Genomic DNA, 21085 nt, shown 5'->3' on the forward strand with positions numbered 1-21085 from the left:
CAGCCAGTGCTGATCCCCGATGGTCATAGAACGGAATGCCACAACTCATGGTGGGCATTAGAAATGTTTTTTTCACTGTCAAACATCTTAAGTTTGGTCTATAATTTAACCACGAATCTAACAAACGAACAATGGCTGCTAATCGTAGAATTTTATTATCGACATTTGAATTGTCGATTTTGGAGTAAAGATCAACCAGAAGAATAAAGCTACCAATGCATCCAGGAAAAGTTACGGTTTGGTGCGGATAAAGATCTGGTATTTCGGTGAGCTCTACCGTGAGATTATATCGAACTTCTTTTTGCCCAAAATGCAATATATTTTCTTCCAAGACGGTGCCACTTGGCATACAGCAAACGTAGCAATGGACTTGATGAGATGCGAGTATGATTGGCCGCCTAAATCCTGCGATTTAACGCCTTTAGATTATTTTTGTGGGTCTATTTGAAGCTCATCTCTACACAGATAAGTCCGCTTCAATTGACACATTGGATGATAACAATGCGGCATTTATTTCTGAGATACCTGCCGAAATTTTGGAAAGATATTCCAAAATAGGATTAAGCGGATGGGCCATTTCGACATCCACGGATGTGAAAATGAACCGATTATTTAGACGATTATTTTATTTCTGTACGTTTTTGATTATTCAGATCGTAATTTCATAGAGGACCGGCCAACCAATTTTTCTTAAAAGTATTTCTCTGAATTTCATTGCTTCTACTCAACACAGACTATTCGCCCTAATGCGTTATAGACTGAATACCATTTTTTAACTCCCTGTTTTAATATTTTATTACGAATTTATGGTTACTTACTTCAAAATGCGTCTCAAAATTTTATTAGTATTGTTTATTGTTGTTGTCGTTATTTTCTTATTTGTATAATCATGGTGAATGAGTAATAACGTTTTTGTCTAATAATTGTCTACAGCTTTAGAATAATTTGGTTTCTTTTGGGGGCGGGGGGTTTGGGGCTGGCTGGCTGTCTGTCTACTTTGATGCTTTGTTTGCCTTATGACGCACACAATGGATATTTGAAACTTTGAGATTGTGGACTTTGGAAAAAAAATAAAGAAAAACAATTTACTTAACAAGGGAGGATAAAAGGGGGAACAATAAGTAATTTATTTACTTTGGTTTGTGTGGCATTGTTAGCGATTTTTTTTTTTTGTTAAATCATGGGACATACATATAGCCTATTTTAAAAACAAAAATTATATTCTAATAGATATGGAATTTGTTAAACGTTTTTACCAGCTGTTGAGAGGGGATTTTATTATTATTTATTATGGGGAGCTGTAAAAATAAAATTACATTAATAATAATATTTAAGTGCTGCTATTATCGATTATACGTCATCTCGACCGGGAAAGCCAATCATTTATAATAACTATTTAAATGCTCGCATTAGGGCGTATTAGTGACGTCGGAAAATAAAATCGGTAAAATAAATCGGGTGAGATGAAAAAACTGCAACCAACTTCAGAATGCTGTCATTTCTAAGCCACTCGTCCGACAGCTGTTAACATTATTCCAGTGACAGCTTATTATATTGTTTACAAGCGTACAAAAGCATTTTGGTGAGAATTTTCCAGAAAAAAGGTATTCGGTATGGAATTCAAGCGTGATATTGTGATTTCTTTATATTTGGTTGGAAAACCACAAATGACTATCGTTAGAGCTCTCCAGCATTTAAATGTGAATAAATCTTTTGTGTCTCGTACCATCACTCGTTACCGTGATACCGGTAGCGTAGCCCAACGTCAAGGAAGTGGACGGTAGACAGAAACCTCAAGCGACTTGATCTAAACCCCTGTCGCTATGGCCGAAAAATGGCTGGGGAGCTGATACGGTGATCATATCACAATATTCCATTCAGCAAATATTGAAAAATGAGCTCGGGTTAAAGCCATTGAAATTCCAAAAAGTGTATGAACTTACACCGCAACAGAAAGAAAATAGACTCAAAAGTGGTAAAGTGTAGCTTCGCTTGGCCGAAAGTGGTGAACTGCCGAATTTGGTTTTCTCCGTTGTTGTTTGTTTTTGTTTGTTGTTCCTTGTTTGTTTTCCAGCAGTTTGTAAACAAACAAAATGATCGTATTTACTTGCCAAGGAGGTCAGTTGAAAATGTGCACCTTGTACCTGGCCACCAGAACTCAAGCGCCGGTCATGGTGATGGTATGGGCCGCCATAACAGCCGATGGTCGCTCTTCGCTCGTATTAATCGACCGTGGCATCAGAATAAATGCTGAATATTATTGCGAAAATATTCTGAAGAGTGTATTTAAGCCTTGGGCACGCAAACATTTTGACCGCAGACCTTGGACTTTCCAACAGGACTCAGCACGCACCACCAAAGTATGGTTACAAAATGAGGTTCCCCGATTCACTTCCAGCGCACAATGGCCACCAAAATCGCCGAATACCAATCCACTGGACTATTATGTCTGGAGTATTTTGGAAAGCAATATTGGCACTAAAGTGTCGATCACCTCAAGCAAGCGCTTCGACGGGAATGGGCCAAAATACCGCAGTGCAACATTCGGGCAGCGTGTGGTGGTTTCGTTGGCCTTTTGAAGGCCATAATTCGTGAAACAATTCCTGTGAATAATGTAGCTATAATTATAAAAATACCGAATATTGGGAAGTACCGTTATATGGGGGCTATACGAAGACTTGGAACGGCACAGACAATTTTCTGTCTGAAAATAGGGAGGTACCATTATATGCGGGATATATGAAGACGTGGACTTGCACAGACAATTTTCTGTCATAGGCTGCAATATCTACTACGAACTTTAAATACCAAATTTGAAACATATCCGGTGAATAATGTAGCTAAAATCATCAAAATACCGAATATCGGAAGTGCCTTTATATGGAGACTATACGAAGGCGTGGACATGCACAGACAATTTTCTGTCATAGGCTGCAGTATCTACTACGAACTTCAAATACCAAATTTGAAACAATTTCGGTGAATAATGTCGCTAAAATCATAAAAATACCGAATATCGGAAAGTGCCGTTATATGGGGGTTATACGAAGGCGTGGGCATGCACAGACAATTTTCTGTCATAGGCTGTAGCTGCAGACATAACATACATTTGAGTAAAATTACTAGTAACTATTAAATTAAATTATCAATCTAGTTAATTTCGTTCGGAAGCTAGAGTATTTTCCACAGACGGATAGGCGAACAGGCCGACGGACATCGCTAAATCGACATAGAATTTTATGCTGATCAAGAATATGTATACTTTGTGGGGTCTAAAATGTGTATTTAATATACCCTCCACTCTATGGTGGAGGGTATAAAGATGAAGAGGGTAATCTAATATCCGTAGATGTTGTAGAGAAATGTCAAATTGGGGATATTTCACGAATTGAAGTTGGAAGAGGGTTCTTTTGAAAACATCTGGACCGTTAGAGTCAATCATCTATAATTACTATTTGAAAACTTCCATTAGGTCGTATTAGTAACGTAGGGAATATATAACGCATACTTGAGATGGAATTGAAATAAAATTGATTATACGTCAGATTGAGTTTGACAGGTTGATTTTATAATCAAAAAAAGTCTGTTTAAAGGGAGTTTTTAATCAAATTTTAAGAAAAGGACCAAAAAGACTCCTTTGTTTTCTTGCTTGAAGGTTAAGATTTTCGACCAAAATTTTCCTCATATTTTTCTGCAATATTATCTGAGCCTTTAAATACCTAAAATGTATGGATTACGAGCAATCTCAATTCGAAACTTTCCAAAAGTGTGCAAGAGGGGAGAACTTGTCCCCACTATTTTGGTTTTTTTGCTATGTAAACTTTGAAAACACCGATACACGTGTAAAAAATAAATATTTTTGAGTATAAGTTAAAAGGGAATTATTTTGAAATCATTTTTTTTAAATTCTTTCCTCCAATCACTTCCTCTCTGCACTCAGTAACTTTTCTGCCAACATTTTTTTGCACTTGATTCGAACATACTTAACCCATAAAAATTCAATACTCAAGTTGAGCCATTTTTGTTATCGGAATTGCAAGTGCTAGACAAACGCTTGATATGCTACACTTGTGGCAGCCCATAGACAATTTCCGATCAGAAATGAGTTAACAATTGGCAACTTGTTTTGGGTGTTTTGCCTTGTGCGAAAGCCAAAAAACAAAAAAATTCTCCTGAATTGAATTGTGGTGAGACAATAATTTAACAAAAAAAAAAATAAAAACAACAAAAAATAATAATGCAAAAAAAACACAAAAATATTGAATCATGTGGTAGAAAACAATAACAATCATTTATTTTTTGTCTCCTCAAGTATTTTTGCAAAAAAATACAACAACAACAAAAAATAAATGAATTATATATAAAAAGCGAAAACTGAGAGCACGCAAAACAACAACGACAACAACAACAAAAAAACGGCAAAAAATTAGCACACAAAAAAATATAATTCGAAATACACTTGAACGTGAGTGAAACAATATTCATGACCCACTTTAGAGCGCTTTTTCTTTCATCCATGACCCAGATTTGCAATGAGGCACACACATTCAGTTAGTCAGTCAACAACAAAATAACAATAACGACAACAACAACAACATCAGCAGTAGCGGCAGTAGCAACAGTCAGTCGAAGCAACAATCATCGACGCCAGTAACAATAACAAAAACAGCAACAACATTCAGCTAGCCGCCAACCCAAAACCAATATTACATGTGAGAGATATTCAGAAAAAAAAACAAACCAACCCGCTGTTATAATGGCAGGCAATGCGAACGTCAGAGCGAGCTCTGAGATAAAAGCCATAACTTGTTTTTTAAACGACTAACTCTTAGCCAGAGTTTGTCTGGTAGCACCCTCGACTTAACAATTAAATTATTTATTTATTTATATTTTTTTTTTTTGCAAAAAAAATATTTTGAACAAAACAACTATAAATGGGGATTTACAGAAAATCTTAGCTGCCGTCATCAAGTGGCAGAGCCAAAAAAAACTACTTCAGTTTGAAGCTGGCTTTAATTCATTGCCAAGTTTTGTGTTAAACGAACAACCTTAGCTGGGCACGGACACCATTTTTTTCGGAAATTAAAAGTTTTAGAAATCAAAAAAAAAATTAAAAAATGGCGTTAGGATGGATCGATACTAACTTTTAACCTTTAACATTTTTAATCAAAATATGACCAAAAATATGTTTTTAAGGAAATATCCCAAATTTGCGAAGTTGGCATTTTGGTTAGAAACTCGTACTGAAGATGTTAATAACTCTGTGTAACAAAAACAATTATTGCAGGGAAGGCTTGTAGACTATGAAAGTAGGGCTAAAAATAGTACACATGTGTATCGGCTCTTTGAAAGTTTACATCGCAAATTAACCTAAATAATAGGGGGCTCTTCCACATTTTTTGAAATTTTCGGATTAAGATTTTTTGGAATCATTACATTTTATATATTCAGTGTCTTCGGTAATATTACAGATAACAGTACGAAGATTATTTTGGTCAGAAATGTTAACCCTCAAGCGTGCCAACAAAGGGGTCTTTTTTGGTCCTTTTTTTAAATATACTTAAAAACTTCCTTTAAACGGCATCGTGGCAAGTCAACATATTCTACAAAATTATTTGGCATAAAATTCTACTATAGGTCCCAGAAAACATTAAAAGTCTAACTCTTATTTAAACGCCTGAAATTCATATGAATTAAAAACACGTTTTAGGGTTAAGGCCGAAGTTCATTTTAAAAGGATGACCTTATCAAATTTCGCTATAAATCACCAATGAAAAAAGATACTATTTCTATTGAATATCACAATAATATTAGCATCAATGTTCCTGAAAAACGAAAATACAGGGTGAGATAAAAAAAACTGCAACAAAGTCAAACGCCATAATTCTTACATTTTTTTTTTAATTTTATTTTGTTAAAAAATGTCGGAAATAATATCAAATTTTAGAATAAGTTTAGATTTGTTCGAATTGGTCACCTTTGGCACGCTGTCCGAATGTTGCTCTGCAATATTTTGGCCCATTCCCGGAGGATCGAAACTTTGGTGTTTTTTAGTGCCAACCTTGCTTTCCAAAATACCCCAGACACAATAGTCCAATGGATTGGTATTCGGAGATTTTGGTGGCCATCGTGTGCTGGAAATGAAGCGAGGAACCTCATTTTGTAACCATTCGGGGGTTACAGAAAATTTTCGCGATAATATTCGGCATTGATTCTGACGCCACGGCCGATTAATATGAGTGGCGAGCAACCATCGAATGTTATGGCGGCCCACACCATCACCATGGCCGGCGGTTGAGTTCTTCGGTTGGCCACCGAAGGTGCACATTTTCGGCTGTGTATAGTGACTTCAGCAATATTGCAGATAAAACACGATATAATATATATCATGTAAAAAAGCTGTAAGTTCGTCCGGGCTGAAATTAGAATATCCTCCACCATTTGGCAATTTTCAAAAAAAAAAAAATAAATAAATAAATAAAATGCATTAAAAATTCTGTTAAAATCTTAAAAATACCGAATGTAGCCATTATATTAGGGTCTATACGACGACGTGGACTTGCATAAGTAACTTTTGTTATAAACCATTACAATATTTAAATGCGAAATTTGGAAAAAATAGATGAATAATATTCATAGCTAAGATCGTCAAAATACCGAATATCGGGAGGTGCCTTTATATGGGGGCTATACTAAAGCTTGGACCTGCACAGACAATTCTATGTCATTGACTGTAGTATTCATTACGAACTTCAAATACCAAATTTAAAATAATTCCGATGAATACTATCGCTAAATTTATCAAAATGTCGAGTATCGGAGGGTGCCCTTATATGGGGGCTATACGAAGGCGTGTACCTGTATCCATTACAAACTTCAAATACCAAATTTGAAACAGTTCCGGTTAATAATATCACTTAAATCAGCAAAATACCGAAAGTAGGGAGGTACCATTATATGGGGGCTATAGCAAGACGTGGACCTACATGGCCATAGTAGCCGGCGCATGCCAAAGAGGTCAGAAGGAAATGTGCACCTTCGGTTGGCCACCAGAACCGAAGGTGCACATTTCCAGCTGACCTCTTTAACAAATAAACACGATAATTTTGATTGTTTACAAACGAATTTTTTCTCATCGGAGAAAACCAATTCGGCATTTCACCACTTTCGGCCAAGCGAAGCAACTCTTTAGCTCTTTTGAGTCTATTTTCTGTGAGGTGTGAGTTCTTGCAGTTTTTTGAATTTCAATGGCTTTACCCCAAGCTCATGTTTCAATATTTGCGAATCGAATATTGAGATATGTTCAGCTCACCAGCCATTTTTCGGCCACTGCGACGCGGGTTTCGATCAAGTCGCTTCTTTACTTTTCGAACCATTTCTGCTGATGTTGCTGTTTGCGTCGTGCTACGCTACCACTATCACGGTATCACGAGCGATGGTAGGAGATACAACAGATTTATTCACATTTAAATGCTGGAGTGCTCTAACGATAGCCACTTGTGGCTTTACAGCCAAATATAAAGAAATCACACTATCACGCTTGAATTCCATCACAAATAACTTTTTTTCTGGAAAATTCTCACCAAAATGCCTTTGTTCGCAAGTAAACAATATAATGAGCTGTTACTGGAATAATTTTAACAGCTGTCGGACGAGTGGTTTACAAATGACAGCAGTCTGAAGTTTAGTTTGCATAGCACAGCCTTACGTCGAAGTTCCTCAAAGTATGCTATACAAATGTAAAATATATAAAAAGACACTTTACATATGACTCTAACATACTGTATAATCGGAGCTTTACTGGACATGCCAAGGTAGTACAGAAGGACTAAATTCCCAAAAGTTCTTGGTTTTGACCAATAGAAATTAAGTGAGCACTGCACCTAAACCACTTCAGACAGTCTGGCCTTTCATTTACTTATCGAGGACAATGTATGGTTGTATAAGGATTCCCCTATTTGTGGGAGTGAGATCAAACATTCCAATAATATATATCCCATATGAGATTCATACAAAATGCTGCGAATTTCAACACAAAATTATTTTCCACTCAATTTTGGAATTCCTGGAAATCAACCTGAGCCACCACATAAATGGCAAACGAACAAAATTGCAAACGTTTAAATGTTGATTTTTAAACAAAAAAAATCCAATGATTTGCATTTTTTCTGAGGTCTACCAATAGCACAATTATTTGAATTAATCATACGATCATACTCTCCTTACAACCCCAACCCCCTCACCATGCCAACTATTCAAGTATTCACTTATGGCCATAGTTTGTCATATTTTTTACGACATCTGATCAAAGTCAGGGCAATTTTGTCTATGAAATGTTTAAACAAAAAAATTATACTTTTTTGTTTGCCTCCAATTTCCAGTTATGTTATTCACGGTGAGTTGTTTTGTAGGTGTGACATTTTTTTCATTTTTAAGTAATTTATTTGGTTTTCTGTTTGTTTATGCCGTCGCATTTTTTGTTGTTGCTTTTTCGGTATTTTTCTAGGAGAAGATTTATGACTAATGACATTTTTTGTTAGAAAATCAAAGCATTTGTCATAGGAAATTATTGGCATATATTGGGGTGAAAATAAATATCTAGGCAATATTAGATAATAGCAGGTGACAAATTTCCATAGATGATGAGAAGTTGGAGGTGTGGGTGTGAAAGAAAAACAAAGATAAGCGCCGCAAATGGCTAAGGAAGTCCTTTAAAAAATGAAATTAAAAAAATCATGAAAATAGTATTAAGGATTTTGAGATTTAAAAAATTCGCAAAAATTATTATTAAAAATGTACGATTTTAGCTATGGAAGTGCTTTTGTTACCCTTAAAAATATTTTCAAGAACTCCTGGAAAAAATTACAAATTCTGAACATTTTGCAATATTTCATTCGGCAAATATTGAAAAATGAGTTCGGAGTAAAGCCATTGAAATTCCAAAAAGTGCAAGAACTTACACAGCAACAGAAAGAAAATAGACCCAAAAGACCTAAAGAGTTGCTTCGCTTGGCCAACAGTGGTGAACAGCCGAATTTGGTTTTCTCCGACGAGAAAACATTCGTTGTCCAGCAGTTTGTAAAGAAACAAAATGATAGTGTTTACTTGCCAAAGAGATCAGCTGAAAATGTGCACCTTCGGTTGGCCAACAGAACTCAAGCGGCGGCCATGGTATTGGTGTGGGCCGCCATAACTAACGATGGTCGCTCTCCGCTAGTATTAATCGGCCGTGGCATCATCATGTCCGTCCGTCTAAACGTCTGTGGAAATCACTTTAGCTTCCAAACGAAATGAAGTAGGTTGATAAAATTTTACTCAAATGGATATTATATCTGCAGGACTTTTGGTATTGGCCATGTAGGTCCTCGTTTTGGTATAGCCCCCCGATATTCGGTATTTTAATGATTTTAGCGCCAATATTTACCGGAATTGTTTTTAATTTGGCATTTGAAGTTCGTAATGGATGCTACAGCCTACGACAGAGAATTGCCTGTGCAGGTCCACGTTTTGGAATAGCCCCATATAATAGGGGCTGATGCAGGTCCACGTCGTCGTATAGACTCTAATGTAACGGCTACATTCGGTATTTTTAAGATTTTAACAGAATTTCTAACGGATTATATATTTTGAAAATTGACAAATTCTTTCCAAGTGGTGGAGGGTCCGGCCGAACTTTTAGCTTTTTTACTTGTTATTATTATTATATTATTATATTATTATTATTATTATTATTATTATTATTATTATTATTATTATTATTATTATTATTATTATTATTATTATTATTATTATTATTATTATTATTATTATTATTATTAGTATTATTATTAATATTATATTATTATTATTATTATTATTATTATATTATTATTATTATTATTATTATTATTATTATTATTATTATTATTATTATTATTATTATTATTATTATTATATTATTTATTATTATTATTATTATTATTATTATTATTATTATTATTATTATTATTATTATTATTATTATTATTATTATTATATTATTATTATTATTATTATTATTTTATTATTATTATTATTATTAGTATTATTATTATTATTATTATTATTATTATTATTATTATTATTATTATTATTATTATTATTATTATTATTATTATTATTATTATTATTATTATTATTATTATTATTATTATTTATTATTATTATTATTATTATTATTATTATTATTATTATTATTATTATTATTATTATTATTATTATTATTATTATTATTATTATTATTATTATTATTATTATTATTATATTATTATTATTATTATTATTATTATTATTATTATTATTATTATTATTATTATTATTATTATTATTATTATTATTATTATTATTATTATTATTATATTATTATTATTATTATTATTATTATTATTATTATTATTATTATTATTATTATTATTATTATTATTATTATTATTATTATTATTATTATTATTATATTATTATTATTATTATTATTATTATTATTATATTATTAGTATTATTATTATTATTATTATTATTATTATTATTATTATTATTATTATTAGATTATTATATTATTATTATTATTATTATTATTATTATTATTATTATTATTATTATTATTATTATTATTATTATTATTATTATTATTATTATTATTATTATTATTATTATTATTATTATTATTATTATTATATTATTATTATTATTATTATTATTATTATTATTATTATTATTATTATTATTATTATTATTATTATTATTATTATTATTATTATTATTATTATTGTTGTTGTTATTTTTTTTTTAATTTAAATTTTTTTGTAACCCCTTAGGAATATCCTTCAAAACACTAATGAAAATATTTGCTAAAATGTTATCATAAGGTCCTTGGAAATATTCTTTGGAAAATCCGCATTAGAGTCCCTAATAGTCCTTGGGAAAAAAATCCCCATTAGAGTCCCAATAACCCTTAAAAAATATTTTAGGTTCTTGGAAATATTCGGTACAACCCATATTTGAGGTCCCAATAACCTTTAAAAAACATTTTATTAAATATTATAAATTCTTGGAAGATATAATTTAACAAAATTCTCATTTAAACCCGAAAAATCCTTGAATACCTAAAAGTCCTTGAGAAAATATTTTAAAATCCTTGGATGGATCATATTCGGAAAATATTCTTCAAAATCCATATAATGCTTTTTAGACACACATATTATCCACACCCATATTATCCACTATGGAAAATGTTCTAAAAAAAGTCCTCAGAAGATAGTTTAAAAAAAATCACATTTAAAACCCAATAAATCTTCAAATATCGGAAAGTCCTTGAGAAAATATTTTGAATTCTTCGGATGATCCTTAAGAAAATATTTGTAAAAATTCATTTAAATGCAACGTTTTTTTATTTATTTTTTTTTTTTTTTGATACTCATTTTATCCACAATGAACACCCCTCCATAAATCCTTTCCGCCTTAGATTTTCCTCATTTTAATAAATTTCAATTTTAATCTTCTTAGAATCCCTGCCAATTTAATTAAAATCTCATTTTTAGGCATTATATTTATTTTGGGCAATTTTACAGCAACGACGAAGAAAAGGGAAGTTGGTTGCATTTTATTTCACTGCCAGGCATTAGCCAGCCAGACATGCAATTTATGTAATTCCACAATACATATACATATATAAATATGCATATTCACATATGCATCGACATGTGTGTGTGTGTGTAATGCAAAAACCAAGAAAAAAGAAAACCAAAACACAATAAGAAAAATTGTAACAGGAAGTTGGTTGTAGGGTAAAATTGGCTGGCGGTATTTTTGACCTACTTTAATTTGCTAGCTAGCGGCGAGCAAGCAAACAAATGCAGCAAATAATTGTGTGTATTTTTCATGTACTTATATTTAAAAATAAAAAATAATAATAAATCCCCTTGTTTAAAAAATCGTAATTTTTCGCTTGTTTTGTTTTAAAATTTTTACACCTTTTTTTATTACCGACGAAAAATAACACAACTTTTTATTTAACAACACAAATTGTAAAGCCAAACAGTAGTATCGTATTCTGTGTACTTTTTTTTGCCAACGTCATTAAGAATTTGTCTGTTTGACCTACTGGCACCATTTCCGATATTTACAATTCTTGTTACGTATTCGATTTGATTCGTTCACTTTGTTCGGTTGTCGTTGTGACTACCGCTTGGCTCGTCAGAATACAGTGGTTGGAATTGTTATTATTGCATTGGATGAGGGTTTGTTTTTGCGGTTATTATTTTTATAAGGCGAAAATATTTAACAATTTACTTTAAAAATCCTTAACTTAAATAAGATTTGGAAAAAATGTCCTGAAAAAAATTCGAACTGGTATCTGTTAAATATTGTTGTTTTAATTTCATATAGAACCTGACATTATTTCCTTAAATATTTATGTCTAAAGGCCAAAGCCATTAATACATTTTTTAAAAACCCCATACTTATAGTCCTGGAAAATAGGGAAAAAATTCCTCTTAAAAAATCTACTTTGAAAGCCTTGGAGCATATAGAAACAAATTCACGTTGAGGACCTATTAATGCTTGAAAAATATCTAACAAAAATGCACTCTCTTTGGTAAAAAAAAAAAATATTCATCATAAAAAGCAATGATTAAGGCTTTAATAAACCTTGGAAAATATTATCTAAAAAATCCAGGTCTAAGGACTTAGTAATCCTTTAAAAATGTGCTCTACAAAATTTACGATAATAGCCCCTAATAATCGTTAGAGAATTCCTTTCATAATAATCCTTGGAATATTTCCTTTAAAGCTTCAGGTTCAAAGTCTTAAGGAGCATAAAAAAATATTGAAAAAAATAATGAGGCCTTTATAATTTTCGGGAAAAATTCTCTAAAAGTCCACCTTTGAGGGTCTCGTAATATTCTTAAAAATTCATCATTTGAGAAGGCCTTATATTATTTTTTTTTTTTTTTTCAAAATATACTTTTAAAAGTTCCTAAAAATTCTGAGAAAATATTCTTCAAAAAAAAAATCCACGTATGATGACCTAATATATCCTCTGAATACATATAATTTTTAATCTATTATCTATATCATCTTGATTTTTTTAATCCAATAATTTTTGAAATCCTAACAATCCTTAGAAAGTAATTTTAAAAAATCCACATTCGAAAGCCTAATAATCCTTGGAAATATTATTCATATGTCCATGCTAGGGGTCCTTACAATCCTTGGGAAATATTAATTTAAAACTCCTCGTTTAAGACCATAATAATCTTTGGGAGATATTTAAGTTAATCCATGGAAAATAATCTTTAAAAAAGTTTAATGACCCATTAATCCTTAGAAAATAATCTTTGAAAGGTCTATGTTTACGACCCCAATAATACTTAAAAAATAACCTTTAAAAATCCACTATTAAAATCTTAATAATCCTTGAAATTATTCTTCATATATCCTTGCTGGGGGTCCTTATAATCCTTTGGAAATATTATTTAAAAACTCCTCGTTTGGAACCGTAATAATCCTCGGGAAATATTTAAGTTAGTCCTTAGGATATAATATTTAAAGCATCCAAGTTTAAGGACCTATTAATCCTTGGGAAATAATCTATAAAAGTCCACTTTTATGACCCTAACCATCCTTGGAAAGTAAGCTTTAAAAAACCACATTCGAAAGCCTAATAATCCTTGAAAATATTTTCATGTATCCATGCTGGGATTCCTTATAATAATTTGGAACTATTATTTTTATTATTATATTATTAAAATTATTATATTATATCATTAAAAACTCCTAGTTTGAGACCATAATAATCCTTAGAAAATTATATTTAAAACCTTAAAGTTTAAGTCCACGTTTAGGACCCTAACAATCCTTGGAAAGTAATCTTTGAAAATCCACATTCGAAGAACTAATTATCCTCGAAAATATTCTTCATGTATCCGTGCTGGGGGTCCTTATAATCCTTAGGAAATATTCTCCTTTAATCCCCAATAATTCTTTGGAAATATTCTTTTTAAAATCCTCGTTTGAGGACGTCATAATTCTTGGAAATTATTCTTTAAAATTCCACATTGAATGTCCTAATAATCCTCGTAAAATAATCTTTAGAAAGACCAAGATTCATGCCCTTATAACCCTTGGAAAATAATCTTTAAAATGTCCACATTTGAGGTCCTTGAACAAAAATTCTCTTATATCCTTTGCAAATATTCTTTATAAAATCCACGTTTAAGGTTCTAATCCTTGGAGAATAATCTTTAAAATGTCCATATTTGAGGTCCTTTAACTAAAATTCTCTAAGGTCCTCATATATCCTTTGAAAATATTATTTTGAGGTCCTTAGGAAATAATCTTTAAAATGTCCACATTTGAGGTCCTTGAACTTAAATTCTCTAAGGTCCTCATATATCCTTTGCAAATATTCTTTAAAAAAAATCCCCGTTTAAGGTCCTTAAAAATAATCCTTAAAAAGGAAAATAAGCTTAATAAAGTTAACGTTTGAAAAAGCATATAATAATCTTTGGAAAGTAATCCTTGAAATATCCAAAAAAAAATCCTCATATATCCTTTGAAAATATTCTTTGAAAAAAACTAAATTTAAGGTCCTTGGTAAGTAACCTTTAACATATCCACATTTGAGGTCCTTTAAACAATTCTCTAAGATCCTTATATATTTATTTAAGGTCCTAAAAATAATATTTAAATTGTGAACACTTGATAATCTAATAGTCTTCGGAAAATAGTCTGGATAAAGATCATGTTTGTCCAAGTCTAAGTTTTCATATTAAAAATCCTTGGAAAATAATACTTAAAAAACCCTGTGACATTCTCGTTTAATTCTTTGAAAAATAATTTTTAAGAAGTCGACATTTGGAACACTTGGAAAATATTCTCTGAGACATTCTCGCTTAATTTCCGGATATTCCTTGAAAAATATTCCTTTAAAATCTATATTTAAGGTCCAAATAATTCTTGGAAAATAATATTGGAAAATTCCACTTTTGAGGCCCTAATAATCCTGTGAAAATTCTATTTAAAAAATCCAAATATTGTTGTAGCCCTAAAAACACTGTGTGACAGAATTTATATTTTTCAAAAATTACGGGGGAAATCCAGTAGATGGCGAAAGTAGAGTTAAAAAAAGAAGAAGGCATTTTGAAAATTTAAACTGCAAAATAACCTAAAAAGAAGGAGAACCAAACACCACCAGCCCAATTTTTCACACCTTTGGACATCTTCGAATTGGGATCCCTTAGAACCCATGCATTTTAGGTATAAAAGGTCTTTGGTAATATTGCAAATAAAAACACGAGGATTACTTTTGGTGGACAATTTTAACCTTCAAGTGAGCCAAAAATGGGGTCTTTTTGGTCCTTTTTTTCAACATATTGTTTAAAACTCCCTTTAAAAGGCAACGTATTTTTATGTTGCAATTATGTGTAATGATTTTTAACATTTTTATTGTTAAAAAATATAAATAATGAAGCTCCTTAATAGAAGTTCTCATAACATTTTAAAATTCACTATATTTCAATATCATATTGAGGATTTTGTTTCAAACGCCTAAAAGTATGCATCGCTCACCTGTAAAAACAGCATTGTAATTTAGTTATACAAAATAATGTCTGGCGTATTTTCGAAATCAAAAAAAACATGTAATTACCATGTCTATCCAAAACCACAGCAAAAAAATATTAGAAAAAAACAAAAACAACAACGTTTAATTAAATTGCTAACCACACACTAGACATAAACCCAATAGACAACCTATGGTGTTATTGTTAGAACTAGAGGAGGTTTTTATAATTGAATGAAACATTGTAATTCTGAAAAAAAAAAACAACAACAACAACGAAAACAAACTATATTATTTCACTGATAAATGTATTCATTGAATGGGTTAAACAAAGGAAGTTTTGTCGTAAGCAAACAAACGTTCGCCACCACCGCCTTTCACATACAGCCGCAATGTGGTGGCGAAGCATTGAGTTCCACATTTTTGATAAGGAAAACATGCAGGTTTTTTGAGACAGAACATGGTCAAACCTTTAAAATGCTTGTGATAAAGCGCTAGAACATAGATGGGGGTTCTATGGAGGACGACGTGTGGTTTAATTTGGGAATTGGAAAAAAATGATGGGAAAATTGTGAAAGTGAAAAACAAGGTGAAAAATATTCGGAATGAAGTAAAGTGTCAAAAAGTCCAATATTTAATATTTCAAAGAAGAACTGGAGGTCCTCTATCTCCCCAAAGAAGAGCTGGAGGTCTTATATAGCCCCAAAGAAGAGCTGGATGTATTATATGGCCCAATAGAAGAGCTGGTGGTCTCCTATGGTCCCATAGAAGAGCTGGTGGTCTTCTATGTCCCCATAGAAGAGCTGGTGGTCTTCTATGGCCCCATAGAAGAGCTGGTGGTCTTCTATGGCCCCATAGAAGAGCTGGTGGTCTTCTATGGCCCCATAGAAGAGCTGGTGGTCTTCTATGGCCCCATAGAAGAGCTGGTGGTCTTCTATGGCCCCATAGAAGAGCTGGTGGTCTTCTATGGCCCCATAGAAGAGCTGGTGGTCTTCTATGGCCCCATAGAAGAGCTGGTGGTCTTCTATGGCCCCATAGAAGAGCTGGTGGTCTTCTATGGCCCCATAGAAGAGCTGGTGGTCTTCTATGGCCCCATAGAAGAGCTGGTGGTCTTCTATGGCCCCATAGAAGAGCTGGTGGTCTTCTATGGCCCCATAGAAGAGCTGGTGGTCTTCTATGGCCCCATAGAAGAGCTGGTGGTCTTCTATGGCCTCCTAGAAGAGCTGGTGGTCTTCTATGGCCTCCTAGAAGAGCTGGTGGTCTTCTATGGCCTCCTAGAAGAGCTGGAGGTCTTCTATGGCCCCCTAGAAGAGCTGGTGGTTTTCTATGGTCCCATAGAAGAGCTGGTGGTCTTCTATGGTCCCATAGAAGAGCTGGTGGTCTTCTATGGTCCCATAGAAAAACTGGTGGTTTCTATGGCCCAAAATAGACCTGGATGTTTTCTGTTCCCCATAAAAACCTGGAAGTCTGTAGGACTTGTACTGTCTGAAAAATCCCAGACAAAAAGAAATTGTTTTAACCCAAATTTTTTTTTCAATATTCAAATTATTTTTCTTTCAAAATCGTATTTTTTCTTCGAAAAAAATTCTAATATTTCTCTTCCTCTTCTTCTTTTTTTTATTAAATTTCAGGCTTGGCCCATGTGATTTACCAGACCATTGGGCAACATTGTCGTCTTCACCATCATCTCTCTCGCCAAACGCTAAAGCTACAACAACAACATTTTCGTCAAACACCTTTGGTGCAACCATTGCAGCCAACGCAAATTCCCTTGGCAAAATCAACACTAGCAACAAAATCAACAGCAACATCAACAGCGGCGGAGGCGGAGGCGGCCTCAGCTATTCTCCCAACAAAGCAACAACAAACAACAGCACAACAATTGCTTCGAACGCCGCCAGCAACATTAGCACTGCCTCAAGGACCCAATCAACGGCGGCCGCCACAGCAACGAATACCATATCCACAAAGTCGCCAGCGGCAGAGGGGGCCATTAGCCCCATTGGCGGTCGGCAAACTCCGGGGAACGGGCGTACAAACATTTGCAATCTGCCACGTTCATCGCCGGCGGCAGCAACAGCTGCTGTAACTGTTTCCAACAATACTGGAGCATCAGTGTTAGGTCAGCTGGCACCGGTCGTACCCACATCAGCCGGTGTTGTACCCCTCCCCACCACTATTGGAAGTCGTGGTAGTGTGGGAGGCGGTGGAGGGGCTGTCACCTTGAATAACAACAATCTTAATAACAACAGCAACAACACAAACACCACCAGCAACACCAACAACGGCAATACCTCTTTAAATTCTTCGTCGTCGACATCTTCATCATCGTCGTCGTCATCATCCACCTCCTCCTCCAACTCATCATCATCGACCGCAACAGCAGCAGCAGCAACGGCGCCAATCACAGCCACGGACCGTGTGTCGCCAAATACAGCTGCTGCCGCAAATTTGTTGTTGGCCCGTATATCTGCTTTGCAGCAGCAGCAACAACAACAGCAACAATTCAATCTGCAGCAACAACAACAGCAACAAAATTTATTTCTGAACACTCAGAATTCCAATAGTTTATTTAACAACAATAACAATTTGTTAACACAAAATTTACAACAGCAGCAGCAACAACAACAACAGCTACACAATCATCATCAGCATCCCCAGTTGGCACAAGCTGCACTGCATAAAGCTGCTGCAGCCAATTTTGCTGCCGCTCTCCAACGTCCTGCCATTATGAATGCGGTGGCATCACCGATCTCAACCAATTCAACGACGTCGTCGAATCGTAAGATACGCAGGAAAAACGATTCCAAAGCCAATTTGGTAAGTTCAAATCCGAAAGTTTTCCTCAAGCTTTTCTTTATTGAAAGCTCCCAATTGAGAAGGAAAAAAAAATATTGTCACTGAGTAATTCTTTATGAGTATTAAAAAAAGAGAGAGAGAGAGAAAGATATGATATAAAAAACTCTCTTTTGCCTAATTTCCCTCTGAAAATCCAGAATTTTTATCTGATGTCAAATTAACATGAAGAAAGTTAGAATAAAGCAATGTAAGTTTATGGGAGTGAGAATCGAAGAGAAAGTAGACCAATCCATGCATAATACCCTGAAGAGTCTTTAAAATATATATTTGACCGGCAATGCAAAAAATCGAGTTTTAAAGCCTAGTGAGCCTTCAAGACATTATCCTACCCAACCACATTTAAAGCTCTAATGGCAGCTATTAGCAGCATCCAACGAAAAAGTATATCCAAGCACATGTACTCCCTCTTTTTCTCTCACTCTCTCTCTTTCGAGTTTCATTTGCAATAGATTCGGCAGGGCGAAAGAGACTCTTACCACTAAAAATGCATAAATTGTGGGTAAGTCTGCTTTATAAATAAAAAAAGAAAGGGAGAGAGAAATTATATAAAATTGTACTCTCTTTTGCCATTCTGGTATTCTATGTGTCCAATTGAACACAAAGAAACTTTGCGTAAAGAAATGTGAGCCTTTGAAAGAGAGGGTGTAAGAAAATAGAACAAATCCAAGCACAACACCATGAATGACCTCATGATAATACATGTTTAAATCCCCACTGGCAATTCAAAAATCGGCGTTTTGAACCCTAAAGAGCCTTCAAAAGTTTGTCCTACTAGAAATACACGTTTAAAGCCCTGAAGGGTATTGACAAAATTTATTTTAAAAAGCCCCCAGATCGCATTTAAAGCCCACAGATCCAGTGGAAAACCATCCCCTTTAAAATTTCAGGTTAAAAGTTCCAAAAAGGACAATAACAAAATTCCCTTCAAAGCCCTGAGGAGAATTTGAAAAAGTTCTGAAAAACATCCACATAAAAAACTTAGATTACCCTTGGAAATATTCTTGATTAAACTTCTTTTTTTTCTTTTCGGACAAAATGTTCGACGTAGGAATTGATGACTACGTAGCTTTAAGTAATTGATTCGAGCTATTTCGATATTTTTACACTGTGCGACAAAATTAATTTTTTTAATATTTACAAGAAAATCCAGCAGACTATGAAAGTTGAGCTAAAAGTAGGAAACACGTGTATCGACACTTTGAACATTTCAACCTTAATAGAGGGGCAAGTTCTCCCCTCTCCCACATTTTTTTTTTCTTGAAATTTTCAGATTAAGTTTGGAATTCGTTGATTTTAGGTATATAGTGACTTTACAAAAATTACCGATAAAAACACTAGGATTATTCCGGTCGAACATTTCAACCATCAAACGAGTCATTAAAGGGGCCTTTTTGGTCCTTTCTTCTATATATGGTAGAAAACTCCATTTAAACGGGATCGTAGCATGTCAAAATATTCCACAAAATTGTTTGTCATAAAATTCTACTATAGGTCCCAGGAGACGTCAAAAGTGTAGAACTTGCCTTAACGCCAGGAATTCATAAAAATGAAAAACACATTTTAGGGTTAAAAACGGACGTTATATAAGATAATGCAAAATTCTCTTACAAAGCATCATTTAAGAAGGATGACACCAAAAATATTCTTCATCAAATTTCACTATAAGTCCGAAGAAAGGAAATCATTATTTTCACTACATATCAATAAAAAAAAATATTTCTGTCAATGTAAAAAAATATTCAAACCGAAAATATTTCCTAATTTTTTTGATCAATTTTTCCTCAGTCTTTTTTTCGATTTGAAGCCTCATCAAAGTATCATCAAAGTTGGATTTAGGCCAATTTATTCAAAGGAAGAAATAGCCTACGCAAAATTTTACTAACAATCTCAGAATTTCTCAATCTCAGGGTGAGATAAAAAAACTGCAACAAAGTCAAACGCCATAATTTTTACATTTTTTTAAATTTTATTGAATGAAAGTAAAAAATGTCGGAAGTAGCATTAAATTTTAGAATAAGTTTAGATTTGTTCGAATTGGTCACCTTTGGCACGAACTATGGCCTTCAAACGGCCAATGAAACCTTCACACGCTGCCCGAATGTTTCTCTGCGGTATTTTGGCCCATTCCCGGCGAAGCGCTGGCTTGAGGTGATCGACATTTTGGTATTTTTTAGTGCCAACCTTGCTTTCCAAAATACACCAGACACAATAGTCCAATGGATTGGTATCCGGATATTTTCGTGGCCATTGTGCGCTGGAAATGAAGCGAGGAACCACATTTTGTAAACATTCTGAGTGCGATAGTGTTGTGCATTCCTGTTTTGATTCCCAAGGTCAACGGCCAAAATGTTTGCGTGCCCAAGGCTTTAATACAACCTCCAGAATATTTTCGCGATAATATTCGGCATTTATTCTGATGCCACGGTCGATTTATACGAGCGGAGAGCGACCATGGGCTGTTATGGCGGCCCACACCATAACTATGGCCGGCGCTTAAGTTCTGTTGGCCAACCAAAAGTGCACATTTTCAGCTGACCTCTTTGACAAGTAAACACGATCAATTTTTGTTTGTTTACAAACTGCTGGACAACGAATGTTTTCTCATCGGAGAAACCGAAATTCTGCAGTTCACCACTTTCGGCCAAACGC

General features: G+C 33.5%; 1 protein-coding gene across 3 annotated transcripts in view; it reads left to right on the forward strand.

The window, feature by feature from the left end:
• LOC101893598 (homeotic protein female sterile) overlaps positions 1–21085 on the forward strand; it is a 284910-nt gene that overhangs the window by 212816 nt on the left and 51009 nt on the right. For all 3 annotated transcript variants that reach the window (XM_059129917.1, XM_059129919.1, XM_059129918.1), the window contains one exon: positions 17209–18397. In XM_059129917.1, the coding sequence (XP_058985900.1) occupies positions 17209–18397 (1189 nt within the window). The remainder of the gene's footprint in view (positions 1–17208; positions 18398–21085) is intronic.

Source organism: Musca domestica, unplaced genomic scaffold (genome assembly GCF_030504385.1).
Source record: "Musca domestica strain aabys unplaced genomic scaffold, Musca_domestica.polishedcontigs.V.1.1 7, whole genome shotgun sequence".
Taxonomy (NCBI): domain Eukaryota; kingdom Metazoa; phylum Arthropoda; class Insecta; order Diptera; family Muscidae; genus Musca; species Musca domestica.